Consider the following 20408-nt stretch of genomic DNA (forward strand, 5'->3'; position numbering starts at 1 on the left):
TAAAGACCTGCGTGTATTTGAATGATCTAAACATCATGGAATACCATTTTTGTTACATCTATAAACCCTAATCTCAAGTTCACTGTGCCCAGCAAGTCTGCCACTTAATGGTATAACATTCCCTGAAAGTCTGCTGGTCAAAGAACTACCATCCCTAGAAGGTCCGATACTCATAGATCTGTCACTCATGGGTGTGCTGGTCATGATTGTGTGGTTATAGGTCTATCGGTTGAAGATCCACCGCACACAGAGCCACCGCTCATGGGTTTGCTGGTCATAGTTCTACCAGATGCAGAACTGCCGCTCACATAACCACCAATCATGCGTCCTCTGGTCATTCCTGGATGCAGGTTCGCTGCTCACACCTGGACTTTCAAGCCAACACTGCAGCCAAGGTAATGTTCGAAGCTCCCATCAAATGATTCATTACTATTCTGGGATTCATCACTTTTATCAAACGGCTCGTAATCAAGATCAGTGATGTCACCACCGTAAAAGTCAAGTAACTCTTCTTCAACACCAATATCTGGATACGGGATTGATACTGGTAGGCATGTCTGATTCTAGACCATCAGAAACTAGTTCTACTAACAAGTCACTGTCATTTAAGTTTATTATTTTTTAACTTACTATGTTTTCTACTGGGAATGTTTTCTTCATCGAAGGAGGATATTTTCGCACTATTCGATACATGCTTGTATAATTTACTTTACGTTCACTTTGTACTAGACTCTTGAACTAAAATTGGAGGATTTAATTCGTACTTATTTGTTAAACAAATTAATAAACAATAAATGGTAAAAATGTAATTAAAACCAGTGTAGTTTTTTAAAGTTTAATTTATTCACAAAATTTTAGTTTTTTAATAAAAAAGGAGCAGTACAGTTTAAAAGTATATTTATCTTTTAGTTTCCATTCTTGACTGCTTCTTGAATTATTTCAGCTAGAAGTTTTACCCCCTGCAACACACAAACTGGTTAATTAAATCAAATAATTGAAGTTGATTAGAAAATAAAATAATTCTTCTTACATTTATTATATTCTTCTTCCGAATAACTGAATATCTTATTTCAACTCCCAGTGTGGGGTTCTAATATCTTCTAATATCTCAGCAGAACCTCCCTCTCTCTTCATAGATCACTGGTATATGTAACTTATTGGAGTATTTAAACTCTAGTTTTTTTTCAAAATTATAATATAAGTAAAAATGAGGTCCTCTATATAAAAATCTACTTACCAGTATTAAAAGTAAACATTTTATGATGTACCTTACACAAACATATTCAGTTTAGGTAAATTCTGTGAAAATGTAAAAAATAGACCATTAAACCTTTATATTTGAAGGGCACGAGTGAAGAATAAAAGTTGTCGTTTTCTACATTTTTTCATGAGAGCAATAAATTACTCTAAGGTAAGGGCACTAGTCGTTGATCACTTACGATCACTGCTGCTATACATAATTTTTTAATGACCACATACATTAACATTTTTTAGAATCAGTGAATACTTAGAATCATTAAAAATACTAGAATAAAAAAATAATCATTAAAATCATACTAGAATCATTAAAACCTCTAGATTAAGTTTTGTTAATAAGTATTTCAATTTAATTAACTATAAACACTTTAAATATTTTTCAACAATATTGAGTTTTTGCATCAGTAGTTGACCATACGAATAATAGATTAAGGTAAATAAAATCAGAAACATGTAAAGTTAGTTTGTAATTCTTTACAGTGTCGTATATTAATAATTGACTTCCAAAATGTCAAAACTGTAATTTGAATAAGAAAAAATTCAATATTCAATAATGAACTCAAAAACTGGAAGGCACATAACACACATCTTTTAAAAACTATGTTCCATATTCCATAGAAAGTCCAACTCAGGAACAGAGTAAACATTACGAGTTTTACTGGTCTTTCTAGGCTCATTTATGTGGGATTTCAGATTCTTCCACTGGTATTTCAGGACTTTAGGTCTTTCGGGCCATTTCCACAAGCTACCACACTGTACCATCAATGAAATTGTTGGAGTATACTTAGTGACTTTAATTATTTTGTCAAGATGATAGTTATTTTCGTAAAAGCTTACTAGAATGAATAAGGTTTCTGCAGTTCTCATCTTCCGGGGACACACTTTCTCCAGAGGAAACTTCTATACTTGAGTCAGAGCTATCTGAAGGAATGTTTGATACTATTTTTTCATCCATTTTTCAAATGTCGGATCATATTTTTCTTTAATCTCTCATTTTCCTCCATCTTTCATTGTCTTTCAATGGTTCTTTCTATCTTCAATTGCTTCAAAAGTTCTTCTTTTAAAAATATTTTTACACAATTCTCCTGAGACAATCGTTAGCATTCTTTCCCTTACAATCCCTTTTTTCTTGTTTTCTTCAAATGCTGGATAAATGAAGTGCCTCTAGAATGGACTTGATATTCCCCTTGTAGTTGACCTGCAACGTTTCCATTATTCTATGAAATTTCTGAATTTTTTTATGTTCCAGGATTGTCTTTGAGGGTGTACACATGACTCATCAGCGAGACTGGTGGATGGCTCTGGTGTTTGTGGCTGATCTTCATTTCTCGCAGACTGAACTAGGTCTGAACTGAATCAATTTGTTTCAAAGTCACTAATCTCGTTTTCGTCTGTTTTTGTTAGAGAAACTTCATTAATATTTCCTCCATCAACTAGCCATCATCAGCCTACTCTTCTTTGTTAGAATGGAAGCAGGGCAAAATTTTTTGTTCATTGGTAATTTACCCTCTAAGTTATATTTCAATTTTGTTCTGAGGACTGAACATTTCTTAGCAACTGCCCTAATAGATGTGTTGTGCAAGCAAACATCTTCATCTGCAGCTGTAGTTTAAAAATGTGTTTTTGTTTCCAGACATCTTGAAAATAATGTTTTTCTCCTAAAAAAAAAATAGCCTGTATAAATCTATTCCCATTTAACAAATGGGTATTTTAAGATCAACACTTATAATTTTCCATATCAGTTGAAGAAATAGTCCTAGATTTAGTTCTGAAAGCTGTTTTTAGAGTTGACCACATCTTAAAAGTTACGGGCAGATTTGGAATTGAAAATCTCTCTAGTTGAGGTTTGATTAGCTTCATCCCTAGATCAAGGACAAAATCAAAACTGGTGAAAAGTGAATTTTGATTGAATGTGCTTAAAAAAATAAAACTGTCTGCAGTGCTTATATTAATTATTTGAAACAAAATTGTAAGAGGCCAATGCCTTGTCCTGCTGCTGGACGTATAGACAGCACACTTCACATCTAGCAGGTCTATTCCTGCTTTGGTTTTGTTGTAATATGCAACGATTTCTTGTTTCCTTTCTCCTCATTTGTCACAATATTGTGGTGTCCATTGATAAAAGCAACAAAACTTTGTTTTTCTCAGAACAATATATAAAAAGGTAACCTTTCATCTTTTTAGGCATGTCCTTTTGGTTTGGTCTTACAATACTACAAGCACCAGTTTCATTTTATAAGAGCCACTGAAACAATCAGGCTTGTGCCCCAGATATCTAGTAACCTAGTACATGATTTTGTTGTGAATAGGAATTTATTTATGGAGGTGTTTGTACCATTGAGATCCTACAGTCTCTCTGAACAGTGGTATAGTTTATATCTTTTACTGAGTATATCAACAATCATAAAATCTTTTCTGGTGTGAAGTTTGAAGTAAACTTTCTTCTAGAAGTTTTGATAACGTTCCTATCTTTATGCATGGTTGATTTATTTTCCTAAATCAATAATAAAAATTGAATTTTAAAACAAGATTTTAAAACATTTTGTTTTTAAGCTCTTTAAATTCTAAAATGAAGAGTATGAAAAAATGTATCAATTTGCATATTTGCCATTTTGACATAGTCATGCAGACTCCAGGTTATTACACTGGGCTATGGTAAAAGTGAAACACTTGAAGTAATTATAATACATACACAACACATAAATAAATCTGTACCCGGACTTAAGTCCTGCAATGTGAGCTCCGGAAAATTGTTATGCGTAACTATTTCCAAACCATAACATGACTCACAATTATGGTTACATTTCCCTGCACTGTTAAGGTGATGATTACCTTGTCCATCTGCTCAGGTGAGGCCAGTGAGTACGAAAGTCTGATGTAGTTATACTGAGGTGGAGTCAGTCCGGCAGTGAAGGGGTGTCCTGGGACCACAATCAGGTGTTTCTCCATACAGTGCTTGATAGCAAGGCTCCATGTGTCCTTCAGGACAGGCACCTTGACCCACAGGAACATGCCCCCTGTCGGTACATTCCACTCTGCTACATCTGCACAGTAAATCTAACTGTCAAGATCGTTACTATCGTTTACTTCTCAGTTTCGTATTTGATATAAATAATATATTAATTAGCTTCAAAAAACATACTGGATGGATTCGAGTTAGTATTTTACGAATACTGTATTTGTAATGTAAGTTTGTAGGACAAAATGCCTTCAACATTTTGTAGCCCATCCTAATAAATCCATATTATTGTACATTACAAAATATACAAAGTGATAAAAATATTTTTCAAGGAAAACTCATACAGAAAATGAGCAAAGCACCACACGTTTTGTAATTCATATCAAGCTGATGATGTTTGAAGAGTAGTCTCATCTCCAATGAAAGTGAAACATAAGGTTTTATTCCTTCCTCTTTGGAGATGGGACTATTGCTTTCCTGTTATTTTCTCTTGCAGTACAATATTTATCAGTAAATGTGATCCCAATCATGGCAGTTTCGTACTATAATATGTAATTGTATAACCACAATTTTATAAGACTATTTGCAAATTATTTTGGTTATAAAAACTATTTCACTCCATCCACATAATTTTCCAAGGGTAAAATAGGATCTTGTTTGGATCACATGTGAGAAGAATTTTGGGGAAGTTAGAGCAGGGTTTTCTTGTGTTAAATTAGTAACAAGTATAATTTACCTTTGAGATAACGATTACAAGCAGCCACCATGAGGTCTCTCCTCTCCCGGTAAAACTTCTTCACCTGTTCAATGTGCTGTAGATAGCCCTCATGGTCCCAAGACTTCAGGAGTTTACTGACTATTACCTTAACACATGAATAATATTACAAAGGGTTTTTATAAAATTTGGGGAAATATTTTAGGATATGGTTAAATAGGTAAAAATAAACAGATAAGACAGATAATAGATGTCTATTTTTACAGATAGGTAAAAATCTTCTAATCTTCTATACCCTCTAATCTTTTCAATAGCCTAACCACTGCTCTTTTGTGTGAAATGTTTAGTAAAATAATTCAATTACCCATGGATGTTCCTAATGTAAATGTCAAGATGCTTTCTGACTTACAAAAGGAACTCTGTTTTACTAAATAGTCCTCAACTACTCAGTGGATGCAGCTGCGGACTTCATACACTAACATTGTGCTTGTAAAAGAGAGATGAAGAAAACAGGGTGGGACATATTTGGGTTTTTCAGAGCACTTTATAATTTGATGAAAGATTCCACTCGTACATTAGAGTACACAAACTTTAGCGAATGAAAAACATTTCCTGTAAAATATTGCTCTGTGAGGTAGGTGGAAAGCGGCCATCTTTCTGAAAGAACACTATTAATACTAAATGTTGTAAAAAAATATGTTGGTACCATGGTAGGAACTAGAAATGAATCATCTTGTACCAGTTTTTGTACTGTGAAGGCATAAATTCTTGCTAGCTAAATTAGCATTTTTATCATTCATGTGTGGCTTGTTTGAGCCCTTTATAAGAGACTTTCAAAATGACACACCAATGGTCCTTTTATACACGATACATTACATTCTCTGATCATCACACTAATGAAAAAGTCATTATAAAAGTACACCTAGAGAGTATAAAAAACATTCTTGTTAACATCAATTTAGGAAATGCTAAGAATCTCATTCTTAACAAATATATTGACTTAAGATTTTCTACCCAAAAATGTATTGCAAACTTGCCGTACCATAACTAATTTAGAAAAGATAAATCTAAAGAAGGCATAAAAACATGGAACACTAATGGTAATCAGAAAACTGATGGAAAAATCACCCTTTGAAATGTACATTTTCACATATCACGTGTTTGTATCCTAATGTCATTAGAAGTGACTTTGAGTAAGCCCAAAAAGGTTTACGAAATGTTTAAGAGGAGTTGGTAGCAAAATTGTGGTTATCTGGCATTGGTGTAGATTGTACTAAGAGGCAGTATATAGGGTTATTTTCTATTCCCGACATCAAAGAAATTTGTAAACATTACATAAGAACTCACACTCAGCTAGATAAATTCTTTATTGAACTTCTGGGCATTGTTGAAGCTGACCAATTTAAGAAGTAAAAAAGTTTTATGATTCTCATATTGACCATGTTGCACAGAAATGCTTCAAAAAAGCTTTTCTGTTAACAAAGAATGTTTAGAAGAAAATATACACAAAGAAAGCTTATTTAGGTAAATTTATGACAGTATAAATTCAGTAGGTGGGCTGAAAAATTTTGTTATTACAAAAGACCTATTCACTCATCAAGAAATGTCCATGCTATCTACAATGAGGAACAAAAAGGAAGGAAGGAGGCAGAAAAAGAAAGCGTACTGTACCAAAAAAAAAAAAAAGAGAGAGAGAATTGGAAGCTGAGAAAGCTACATTTTAACTGAGGCCTGCACAAGAACAGCTGAATTGGAAGACAAATTTCTGAATTAATAAAAAGAAAAGTAATTCAAAAGAAAATGAGGTGTCAGTTGAATTTATATATATATATACATTTTAAAAGTAGTTACAATTAAAGGTTTATAAAGTTTTATGTGAACAAAATTATTGGTTTGTTTTATGTGAAATAACGAAATTAAATTTAAATTTGAGCTGTGAAATACTGTCAGAGCTATTTTTAAATTGATCAACAAATCAAGTAAATATGCAGCTATTTTGTAAGAATGTTTAACTGTGTGTATATTGCAATAAGCAATTTTGTAACTACCAAATTCATAAATTTTATTATTGTATGTTATTTTGAGCATTGGATAATTAAATGTATGTGTTGTGTGAATGCATTAGATTACATAATTACAAATTTAAGTTTTTTAATTTTATCTTTACGATAACAGCAATTCAGCAATTAGGATCGTGACATTTATTACAGTATAATAAACACAACATGTTTTTAGTTGTACTTGACTAAATATAGTCTTGCAGGACGGGAGGGACTGAGATATTATCTTCTTGCCACCTGATGACTCACTCAGTCAGATGACAGAATCAGTTTCCATTTTCACCCTGGGCTCTTGGATGGAACTATATCTCCACCCTCTCTTGCTCAAATAATGCTGTTTAAATTAGCTATATAATAAAATTATCATTCTCCACTGAGTTGTATAAATAAATGTTAATAAAACAACTCTGTTCATATGGTATACAATACAATACAATACAAATTCACTTTATTCATAATTTGTACATAACATGTAACAAACATAAAATGGCGTCAGTTTACAATATACCATACATTACAATAACTATGGTATCATAAGATAATACAAGGTGCATAATGCCTACTCAATCTACAAACTTTTTATTCTAAGCCCATGACAAATCAGTCATTATAAGGTTATCATTATGTACAAGATTACTTTGTGTATTTTACATTTCAGTCCTTAAGGCTACTAACTAAAGACAAAAAACTGATCAAATGAATAAAGTGGTCTAATGATCAAATACTGCTTTAGCTTATTTTTAAAGTTTTGAAAATTGTCAATTGCTAAAATATCTTTAGGTAAATTATTGTAAAATCTAATGCCTGCAACTATTGGTTTTTTCCTTGTGAACTGCAAATTAATCTGTGGAGCTGCCAATTGATTACGGTGTCTAGTTGAATAGTTATGGAAGGTGCCTAATCTAGGTAAGCTGTAGTTAGCTTTCCTTACTTCTAATATCGTGTCCATAATGTAAAGCCCATAAATAGTTAAAATACCTAAATCCGAAAATATTTGTTTCACTGACTCCTGTCTCTGTAAATTTAACATAACCCTCATAGCCTTTTTTTGTAACAGCAAAATACTTTGCAAATTAGCATTACTGGTTGCTCCGTACAAAGCAACACCAAAAGAAATATGCGAGTGAATATGTGAGTAATAAACCATTTTTAAAGTTTCCAGATTACAATATTTTGAAATTGATTTCAATGCGTAAAAACCAGAAGATATTTTCCTTTGAATTACCTGTATGTGACCATCCCAAGTTAAGCATTCATCCAATGTCAAACCTAAAAATTTAATTTGATCTACTCTTTCTATTTGTGTGTTCTAAACCTCAATTTTTGGCTGTGGACTGAGTTTATTTTTGTGTGTACAAAATGAAATATATTTAGTTTTATCTGCATTAAGTGACAAATTTAAATTTTTTTCACAAAAATAATTATATATTGATGTCATATTTTGGTTTGCTATATTTTCTATTTCGTTTAGAGATTTATGAGATATAACTAGGTTACAGTCATCTGCATACAAACACATTTTACTATTTAAATTTAATACAGTATTCGGTAAACCTTTAATATAGCACAGAAATAATAAGGGGCCAAGTATAGAGCCTTGAGGGACTCCATATTTATTTATTTTCATTTTTGATTTAACAGAGGTTAGTTGCCCATTCTGAATATGAGGAAGTTCAACGTATTGTTTTCTCTCTTTAAGATAGGAAATAAACCAGTTCAACGGCACACCCACAATCCCTAAATGTTCTAATGTTCTAATAAGAGTATTATGGCAGACTCAGTCAAATGCTTTGCTGAGGTCCATAAATATACCAAAAGCACGATTACCCGAGTCCACAGAATCCAGAACTGACTCCACAAACTCAATTCCAGCAGTGATGACAGATCTACCCGACCTAAACCCATGCTGCTCCTCCTCAAATAACCCATTAGTTTCTAAGAATTCCACTAACCTAATATGCATTACACGCTCAAATATTTTGGAGACTGTTGGCAGTATTGACAATGGACGATAATTAGTAGGATCAGTTGTACTACCTTTCTTAAAAACTGTTTTTATTTTAGAAATTTTCAGTTTTTTTGGAAATATTCCACTCACAAAAGAAGAGTTAATAACATGCATCAATGGTTTAATCAATAGATATTTTGCATTTTTTTATAATAGGCATAGGGACATCGTCATACCCCGCAGAGAATTTATTTTTCAAAAGATGATATGACTTTATCAAGTTCGATTTTGCTTAAAGGCTTTATACGAAGCTGTTTGTTGGGTGGATTTTGAGTATTTAAATTATTACTATTATGGTTAACACAGATAAGGAAATTTTGAACTATACTGTCATCTACAACATTTATGAAGTGACTATTAAATATTTCACAAACTTTGTATGGATCGGAGCTCATTTGGCCATCTGCAATCAATCTAATGTCATTGTTTCTTTCTATTTTAGGTTTTATTTCTTTATTTATTATTTTCCAAGTAGATTTGCAGACATTATCAGAATTCATGATTTTATTATTTATAAATTCCTTTTTTGCATCAATGGCATTTAAATGATATCTTTTTTTTCTTACATTAAGTAATTCTTTTGTAGCTCTATCTTTAGTTAACCTAACAGTCTGACTTAATGCAATTAATTCTTCCTTTTCTTTTTTAAGTTCATAGTTTATCCAATTGTCCTTATTAATGTTATCAACCCTGGATTTTACTAATGGAAAGCACAAATTAAAATAATACATAAATATGCCGTAAAAAGTGTCATATTTATGTTCTACTGGAGCATTGTACAGATCTAGCCATGTTTCTGGAGCTAATTTTTTAACAAATAAATCATTATTTTCTTTTGTAAATTTTCGTTTTAGTTGTGAAATTGGCTGGTTTTCTTTTTTATTAGGATAAGCTATTTCTAACAGCTGAGCATCATGATCAGATAGCTCCGTGACCAGACCAGAAACCGAAAGTTGTGACTTATCAATATTAGTAATAATATTATCTATACCACTTTCAGAACCAATGGTAACCCTTGTAGGAAAATTAACAAGATATTGTATGTTGTGCTGAATTAAAGTATTCTTTAATCCATTATGGGCTGAATTCTCCTTTAAAACATCTATATTTATGTCCCCTGCCAGAATTATATTTTCATATTTAGTAAGTAACATACCTAGAGCAATGTCAAGCTTATTCAAGAACACATTATCATACATTATGCCAGGAGTTCTGTACAATCCAACTATAATTATTGATAAATTGCCTAGTTTACCATCTACTGCACAACACTCAAATTCTTTTTCACTTATTAATTCTGTAATTTTTGGAATATTAACATTTTTTAATTGTGTACTACTTTTGCTGTTAGTAAGTATCATAACTCCTCCTCCTCCAAAAGTTTTGCGACAGAAAAATTACTTTATTGCGTAGTTGTTTACTGTTGCATTTATTACTTCAAAATCTTGCAATTTATGTTCCGAGAGAATAACAATATCTGGATTAATTTCTTCAAGTATTATTTCCAAAGCAAGTTTACGGGAGCTGAAATGTTGAATATTTTGGTGGAGGATTGATATTTTAGATTTATTTTGAACTTTAGTTTTTATTTTAGGGAGAGAGGAGGAGTTATTCACATGGAGGTGAGTTTTTAAGTTTGAAGCAAGAGTTGGCATGAATTGTCCAAAAAATCTGATTGCTGTTGCTGAGGACTGACATCCCGGATTGAGGTCTCCATAGGGAAAGACGTAGAAGGTGGAGTCTCTGGGTGTATGGTGTCGATATCAGAGGTAGGCCCTACATCAGATGCTGCACCAGGATTCAGCTGGAAGACAGGAGAGGACTCTCGTAGGCAATAATTATCAATGCCTTGTTGAAGAGTGTTTTGTTCATCTGTGGGAGCTGAGCTGCTTCTTTTAAATAACATACTTGCAATCTTCCTGGCAACCTCATGCTTTCCTTCGTCTATTTAGATGGAGCCCATGGGTCATGAACAGATGTCTAGGCAACAGATGAAGAGGAAGTAGGTTTAATCCTGAATTTTTCATTGCATTCCTTTCTAGTTCTGAGTTAATTGTAGATATCTTTACGTCCAGATGAGAAACATCATGCCTCATAGGAATAGTGCCTAATATTAAATTAGTGTGCTGGGTTTTATTCATGAGACTAATCATATCTTTAACGAGGCTGTTAACTTCTGTATTTTCCACACTATTGGTCCCTGCCAGAACCAGAATGTAGTCGTCACCTCCCAGGTATTCTCCTAACTCTTGCACATCTTCCGTTACTTTCTTAAAGCCAGCCCCTGGCCTCACAAACGAACAAACATTGTAAGTTGTTCTTTGTTCAATAAAATGTCCTAAGTCATGGCCATGGCTGTCCGATAGAATGATTACATTCGGTCTGTTGGATTTACTGTTATGTTTGGGCAAAGTCTCAGGTGAATGATTATTTACTTTGTTTTTGTTTTGCTTTTGGGAAACATTTTTCTGTCTAATAAAAAGTTCATCCTTATCCTGAGGGTCAGTGGTTGCAAGCTGACTATAGCAGTTTTCTGAGAAAAAGTCTGAACTAATAATATTAGGAGTTAAAGTCAAATGTGATGTTGTCCTGGTTGGTGATGCTTCACAATTGGTTAGCCTTAAGGGTGGAAAACAATTGAAGCATTTTTTATTGAGATCTCTCTGCTTATTTATTTCTATTTCTGTGTTTTTTAGGTCTTGTTGAAGAAGTTCAATGATACATTGAAGCTCTTTATTTTCTGCTTTAAATTTGCACAGCTCTTCTTTCAAAATTTTTGTGTGAAAATCATCATTGTTTATCGGATATTGTACTCTACTATGGGTTTCATCAAATTGCGCTAAAAGATTGTTTTTTTCAATTAGGGATTGTTCAAGTGAGATACATTTATCAGTCAGGGCATCGATCTGGTACATTTGGTCCAAATAAGAAGGAGTATTCACTGCTGCATCAGTTTTACCATTTCCCGTATTAAGGTTTTTTGAAATACTTTTTATTGGTGTGGATTTGCTGTTTTTGTGTGATGCAGGTGTTATTTGATTGGAAGTTGAGTTTGTTTTATTTTTCGTGGTAGGAGTAATATTATATACTATTCCAGCTTTGTTTGTTTTTTTAAGTTTGGTTTCCCAAGCTTTATCAATGTCTATCAAGGCTTGCTTATAGTCTTTTTTGTGTTTATCTGTCACTGCTTCAAGAGTAAACTTCATTTTGTATTCTTGGAAATGACAAAGATCACCCGTATTGAGGTGTGCAACTTCATTAGTGGCAAAAAATTTTACTTTATATTTAACAACAGTTTTGTATGATTCTGTATCAATTTCAATAACTTTCGCAGGCCAGTGAGGAAAACCTTTAACTTTGCCAAAAACCAAGTCATTCACAGCAAAAGAAATGTTAATAGGCATTTTACTTCTTTTTTTTACAACTAAGTTAATAAATCAAAGTCAATAATTATAACATTGTGAACTTACAAGTTCACTAATAACTTGTAGTAAGCAGTGTAGTTAGCTATAGCAAAAGCCTATATGGTATGAAATGATAGCATCATTAATAATGGGTATAGTATAATAGGGTTGACCTTGAACTATGTTCAGATGTTCAAACAGCTCAGTCAAGTGTTAGACAGGTTGTTAGTGTTAGACAACAAGAATAATCTGGATGCAACCAATGTCAAATGTAGTGTACCTTTTCCTGTCAAGCAACAGTCTTTATTACAGATAAAAATATTTCTATAGTGTCCAACTTGTGTTTGTTGAATAGATTGTTTAATTTAAGCACTCAAACTAATTATGTTGATTTTAGAAATGAAGCTTTATTAGTGTTTCAATCAATATTCAGCTATGTCAAAAACATGTGCTTTTGCTAAACTTGGTAATTACTTTTTAATATTTAAATTAAAAGTTTATTTATAGATAAAAAATAATGTTCTTTGGATCAAATTGTAGATAATACTCATCACAAATATTCCGAAATACACCAAAGTATGGAAAGGTTATTAATAACATAAAAACATGTTTAGAAAAGATCACCACTTATTAGCCACTATCCACTGTCATTGCTCACACACTTCTCCTGTGTATGTTCAGTAATGCTCTCAGTTGAGCTGCTCTCAGCTGTTCAGTATACATCTGCTTAATACTATAATAATTAGTATGAAATTTGTATAAATAAATAGCGTTTTTATTCTTGATAATGTAAACAATGTAAACTCTGAATGTTTTTAGCATTTCTATTCAATTTACATTGAAATTTTAAGCCAGTGGGATTGAGCTCAAGGGATCAGATTTCAAAGTAATTTCTCAGATCACATGCCTCATTAGGATTGTAACTGATTTCTGGTTCAGTAGTTTCTGAGCTTTATTGATCAGACTATGTAATACATACCTGAGGCACACCTGCGGTGTGTAGAGTGGATACCTGGATGTGAAGCTCTATCTGTCTGATGAGAGGAGATGGTCCTGTCACAAAGCCCACTCTGAGGCCAGAACTGAGGATTTTAGAAAAAGATTCAGCTCGAATTACCCGGCCCTCCACGTCCATCGACAGCAGACTGGCTGTGTCCTCCTGCCAACCGAAGCATCAGAAACACATTTAAATATTTATATCTATAATTTATCAACCTTAGTTCTTTTAATATTCAGTGTGTAACAGTATTTATTTGGAATAAAATGTTCATTTCTTATTATAGTAAACCAAAGTGACAAACTTATAGGATGTATAGTAATATTAGTTCTTAGGCTTACGCTGCCGGTGTCACGACAAACATGTGCGTTTTCCGTTTTACACTGTGTCAAAACATTGCTTAACAATTTATTATATTCCTGAAATATTTTAGCACTGTGAAGAGCCATTTTCACTCAACTGATGTTGAACAAAAACGATTATAATTTGATGAATGGTATAAATATTAGAGAATCAACCAGGTATTTGTCGCCTTTAGTTTAGTTTAAAACAAGGTGTTGTGTTTTAAATTATGAATGTGCAATTTTTCAGTAGAAGAAAATAGTTTTTGTACAGTAAACAGACCATATCTTAAAAATACAACAAATCGCTAAATGTGATGCTGAGTGCAAATCTCCAGAATGGCGGAACCAAGCTAGCTAATTCTTTTTTAATGTTCGCTGAAGTCTGAGGATGATTCTTGAGGAGAGAAAAATTAGAGAAGTTTTGTGGGGTAATTTTTAGTTCAAGAAAATGATGATAATATTTATGAAACATAACCTAAATTGAATTGACACTAAACACCTCGTCGTGCAAGAGACATAGTGTCGTAACTGCGAAATGGCAACTTTTCAGGAGAGCCCTCCAAAGAAACCTAAAGCACATCTTATGCTGTAACTGCGTAAATGAGCAATAAAATATTACCAAGACTATTTCAATGTTCTAAAACATATCTTGCCATGGTTTATTAACCATTAACATTTGATATTTTTCTTTTTCTTCTTTTCTACAGCTGTTTTAAGCAGATACGACTGTATGTCTCAAAAAAAGGTTTAGGGCTATGCATTTACAACACTGTTATTATTATAAAAACTTGCTTTATTTTACAAGAATAATTATTATTTTTGTATAAAATAAAATAGTATTGTAATATAATATAAAAATAATATTAAACTCTATATAACAAGCTACCCATACTTTAGGGGAAAAGTAAAATACTGTGTAAAAATTAAACTAGTGTGACAAAATAAAAAATACTAAGTATGTCATTGAAAATAGGAAAATTCTAAAGAGGTAGGATTAATTTGCCCTAATTTTATTGTTAGGCCTAATTATAACACAGCTACATACAATATAATTATAATGAAAATTTTGTTTAGGGAAACATCAAACAGTGAGATCACACTACATTACTAAAAATATAAAATGATTAAACCTAATTACAAATAAAAAGACACTACATTGACGAAAAAATTGCATATCAATAATTCATTGTTCATCCATCAATGTCCAGCCACTTTATCTGTTCATTTATGACGCAAGTTTTTATAGAACTGAACATTTTCCTCTCCTTTTATGATGGGAGTCGATCCAGCACAAAGTCCTATTAGGTCGGCATACTTTTCTCCACTAAGCATCGGCTGGTTTTTCTTGTAAAGTTGTTTGGGCTTCAAACCTTTCAGAGTTGCATCATGTGGAATTGTTAAACTTCTATATTCTTGAGTCAAGTGGCTAGATTTAAAAAAAATTTTGTTTGGCTCCTTCTTCAAAACCATGTACTCCAACATTGTCGGCTAGTTCAGCTTAGCTCCATTATCATCAGATCGCACAGTGAGCACCTTAAGCATTTTTCCAAGTCCACTCATGCCACACATAACATGCACAATCCTTTGTTGCAATGTCATATACGGTTAAATTGAAATTAGTTAATCTTCTGTGATAGAAAAGTTGACTATCTGGTGCTATAGGAAGTAGAATGACCTGCTGCAAATCAAAAGCGGCACATACACAAGTTTCATCAGCCAGGTTAGCCTTAAAATGCCTTTTCAATTCCCTCACAGCCTCTTTTTCAGCTATATGAGCTTGATATCTATTTTCAAGTTCTGCTTTTTTTTCTTTCATCACCGGTCCTATACGAATTGCAAAGGGTGCACTGGTCCTTTTTAGGATGATGAAACGCTAGATGCATGTCTCTAAACTCCTTCGAGTAGGTATAATAACTAGTAGTTATCCCTTTACTCTTATTTTCATTGTTAAACATTTCTACCATTTTGTAAAGGCTCAGGTCAGGATGCAAATACTCCTTTGATGTGGATGCACGGCAATAATGTGATTTCATGTGCGGGAATCGATTAATATAAGTCAGGGAAACAGGATTTTTCCGGACATTTGCCATCGTTCAGTGAAACAAGAAAACAGTAACACTACGTTTCGAGATCTGCAATCTGATCTCTTCTTCAGGTAAAGAACTAACCTAATACATAATTACAAACTAAGTTAAAATAAACAAATCTTACTAAAGCGTTGTGGCACGCCTAAGTCAGGAATCACAACCTACATGTTGTTGTCAACTTCACTAACACTAAAGACATGCACTTAATACAAAACTATACAAAACACTAATCATTAAAAGTAAACTACGGAATACAGGTCACAATGCGTCTTCACTCGTCTACTGACCACCTACGACAGTCGTAGGTGGTCAGTAGACGAGTGAAGACGCATTGTGACCTGTATTCCGTAGTTTACTTTTAATGATTAGTGTTTTGTATAGTTTTGTATTAAGTGCATGTCTTTAGTGTTAGTGAAGTTGACAACAACATGTAGGTTGTGATTCCTGACTTAGGCGTGCCACAACGCTTTAGTAAGATTTGTTTATTTTAACTTAGTTTGTAATTATGTATTAGGTTAGTTCTTTACCTGAAGAAGAGATCAGATTGCAGATCTCGAAACGTAGTGTTACTGTTTTCTTGTTTCACTGAACGATGGCAAATGTCCGGAAAAATCCTGTTTCCTTCACAATCCTTCCATCGTCAAAAATAACCTTTAAACAAAGAAGTAATATAAGTCCTTATTGCCTCACGCACAGTAGTATCTCGGTTTTTCAAAGCTGTTGGGCGACCGCCCCCTTTTCTCTTTTTCAATTACGCCTGATTCTCTTACCTTAGATAAAGTTGTACGGACAGTTCTATCCGATATGCCCAGTGTGTTCAAAAACAATTTTTTACACACAGAGATTTCTAAGTCCTTTTTTGGTAAAAAGTATTTCAAGGTGTATTTCCTCCTCGAATCTTCTTTACCACTAGTTTTTCTCTTCGTTCTAGTCTGTTTCACATACCTGGCTATGAACTCCCTTTGCAACTGAAGACTACCAGTACCATAAAAGACTTTCATAATTTGTTCCCTTTCTTCTTCAGTAATTTTTGAGCATTCATGCAAAAATTTTTCACATATCTTTCCATTGCACCTTTCTTTCAATTCATTCCTCGCAGGCACGCTTACGTTTCTCTTCACGCTACTATATTTTTCACCTTTGTTTTTAAGTTCTTTTGCAATTTTCTTTTTATTTATTCTCTTTTTGCGTTTCTTGGCAGTCTCCTTTCTGCTGCCATCTACTTCAAAGGATTCAGGCGTAGGGCAGATTGAAATTATCACAGATTCATTCTGACCAGTTTTCACAGTAGGCCTATCAGTTACATTTGGAGTTGCAACAGTTTCTTCAATTTTGTGATCATTGCGACAAATACTTTTATCGAGATGGTTGAAACAAAGATATCTGTAACACAATGGACATGCAGCGTACACCTCATCCTTAAAAATGCCTATCTCACAGCTATTCAGTTGCTGATCATGTCTAGGGTTAGATTGTTGTTCATCATAACCTTGGGTAGGCTTCAGTTTTTTAACCCTAGAATGGTAACGCGTAGTCTCTCAGACGACGCAAGCTACCAAAACCGGTCCAGGTGGCATGTGCATGACGTGACCAACCCCCCATCACCAATACCTTCCCCCTGCCAGCCAAGGTTAATGCTGGATAGGGTTCCATTTTGTTTCATTTACTCAGTTCATTTCAGTGAGCCCATAGTCGTCTGGTAGACTACGCGTTACCGTTTATGTTACTTTTTTGTTCCTGAGTAAATATATGAAAAGTTATTTTGTGCGAATGTAGTGTTAGTTTTTCTGATAATTTTTACCGTGGATGGTCAAGTAACCATGGCTGATCCACTGAACACTAGTTTTGAAATAAGAGAAATACTATCTGAACTTGAACGAAGTGATTGTGATGAACAAGAAAGTAATCATGATGAAACGGGTTTTTGATCAACTCATTTGTTATTTATGTCCATCAGGCATTGTCAGCAAAAATTAAACCTATGACAAGAAGGGCATTTGCTAAAGAAATATGTGTTGAATAATTAACAACTCCGCACATTCAGGGAAGACTAAAACTGCCAAATTTATCAAGGAATCTCAAACGAAACATTGAAGATGTCGTTGGCCCATCAACATCTGAGGCTCAAAATGTTATTGAAGAAGCAGGAACAAGGAAGATTTGTGCAGTTTGCCCAGCGATAAAAAGGAGAATGACTCGATTCCAGTGCACAAAATGTTATAAGCATACTTGCTTGGAGCACCAAGGAATGCTGTGTGTAAAGTGTTCCAATAAAGACTGAAATCAACAAAAATCATGAAACATGACCTCTAAGATGTAAATAACGTCCTTTGTAAATAAATTTAATTTAAATTATATTTTTATAAATTTTTATTCATTTTTCCCTAAAGTAGTCTGAGAGACTACGCGTTACCATTTATGTGTGGCAAATAGGCGTTACCATTCTAGGGTTAACTAATGAACCGCCTTCAGGACAAACAGGTTCGAGAATTAAAAGTAATTTATGGCCATCACCACATGGAACAGCTGTGTGATCTTTGCATAAAATACGAAGGCAATGATCACATAAAGAGTAAACGTCTTTACAGCAGCATTCAATGGAACATGTTGGAAAGTAATCTGGATCTAGCTCACCATTTTCATTGTTTGTTGTGTTACACTTATCAATCAAATAGTTAGACAGTGTAATCTCATCTTCACTGTCCATGTTGGTAGTCATTTTTCATTTAAATACACTTGAAAACATCAGAACAACAAATAAACACAACATTCACTACACTGAGGTTATCCTTGTTTACATAAAGATTCAGTTTAGCCAACTGCAAGTTTGCATTGGCCCATCACAAAACAGCTGATGCCAACTCTGAACAACAACAAAACATAAATTCCCTTCTAGCACAATCACAGTGTATAACAGTAATGAAGTGTACAAATATTGAAAATTAATTGTTCGCATTAAAAAAAATTATAAAACCTTTGAAAGGTTGAGCATTGGGGATTGACGAGAAACATATTGCGTAATACGTTTTGTTAGTTACGACACTATGTCTTTTGAATAACAAATATTACGCTTGAGAGACATGGTGTCGTAAGTACAGATACGTCAGTATGTTCCTTGTATAATTGTGATAAAGTTAGTTACGACCAACCAGGTAGCTATACTGGTAAAACGACAAGAGATACAGATACAACAGTATGTCTATTCAATAGAGCACATCAACATTATGCAAGATATGAAGTTTTTCGTAAGGATAGGGATCAGATGGCGACAGGTAAAGGGCGGGGAGGAGGAGTATTGTTGGCAGTGCACCGGCGCGTCTCAGCTGTGTTGATGACTCATCCACTGATAGCGGATGACCTTGACTTGCTCTTGGTTCGGCTGACACTGCCGCCGCCTCAAGGCACGGTTCTTGTTAGCCTACTGTATATTCCTCCCGGTCGCTCAGCTCATCTTTACACTAACTATTGTAATTCATATGATAATTTGAATATTAAATATGATGGTTTCATAATTCTGGGTGATTTTAATATTCCTAGAATAAACGGTACAAATTTTGACTTCTCTGTTGCTAGATCCTCAGCCGGAGTAATTAATACACTCATGTGTGAATATAATTTGAACTCCTTTAATAACATACGTAATTGTGATAATTTTACATTAGATTTAGTTTTAAGTAACTTAAAGGATGTTAAAGTTGAAAAAAGTGAGTCTCCCCTGTTGGCACCAGATGCTTATCACCCTCCACTATCTATATCTTTTATGAGTGATTGTAGCCAATTTAAGTTTACAAATGTTTGTCTGCCAAAGAAATATTATGTTTTTAAAGATGCGAATTTTTTTGACTTGTATTGTAGACTGAGAGAAATTAATTGGTTTGAAATGTATTGTCTTACTTGTGTGGATGACTGTTTAGATTTTTTCTATAAAGTTTTCTTCTCTTGTGTCGATAGTACTGTACCCCAGAAAAGCTTTGTAGTAAAAAGTAAATATCCAGTTTGGTTTACGTCTGAAATTAAACATGACTTAAAAATGAAAAATAAATTATCCAAAAAGAGAAAGTACTCAAAGTATCATGACGAATTATTTAAACAATTAAGGAAACGTATTAAAGAAAATATTAGACTTGCCCATAGAAATTATATACGTAACGTTGAAAATAGCATTAAAACTAATGTTAAAAATTTTTGGAATTATTTTAAGACAATAAATAGCAGAAGTGGCTTTGATATTGGTACACTTAAGAGTATGACGTGTGAGGGTAATACTATCAGTAATAAGGAAATTCCAAATGCATTTGCAGGTTATTTTTCTTCTGTGTATGATAGTTCTCCTTCCAAATACCAGTTAAGTTGTGAGTCTTCATCTGTGGATAACTTTCAAATATCACCTTTTACTCCATCAGAAGTACGTATTGCAATCAAAGAAATGAAATCAAAAAAGTCATCGGGACCTGACGTATGTTGTAAAGGGTTGTGGTGAAGTATTAGCTGAACCTTTATGTTTTTTGTTTAATTTATCGCTTTCGTCCTGTGTATTTCCGCACAGATGGAAGGAAGCAAAGGTGACTCCTATTTTT

The 20408-nt window shown here is 33.4% G+C and overlaps 1 protein-coding gene across 1 annotated transcript in view; it reads right to left on the reverse strand.

Moving 5' to 3' along the window:
• Window positions 1-821: 821 nt before the first annotated feature.
• The window catches only part of LOC124371086 (kynurenine/alpha-aminoadipate aminotransferase, mitochondrial-like), a 65366-nt gene continuing 45779 nt past the window's right edge, over window positions 822-20408 (reverse strand). The window contains exons 7-10 of the mRNA XM_046829398.1: window positions 13383-13562; window positions 4953-5079; window positions 4090-4301; window positions 822-959 (exon numbers count right to left, since the gene is read on the reverse strand). Of these exons, the coding sequence (XP_046685354.1) occupies window positions 906-959; window positions 4090-4301; window positions 4953-5079; window positions 13383-13562 (573 nt within the window). The 3' untranslated portion in view covers window positions 822-905. The remainder of the gene's footprint in view (window positions 960-4089; window positions 4302-4952; window positions 5080-13382; window positions 13563-20408) is intronic.

This window comes from Homalodisca vitripennis, unplaced genomic scaffold (genome assembly GCF_021130785.1).
Source record: "Homalodisca vitripennis isolate AUS2020 unplaced genomic scaffold, UT_GWSS_2.1 ScUCBcl_910;HRSCAF=3854, whole genome shotgun sequence".
Classification (NCBI taxonomy): Eukaryota; Metazoa; Arthropoda; class Insecta; order Hemiptera; family Cicadellidae; genus Homalodisca; species Homalodisca vitripennis.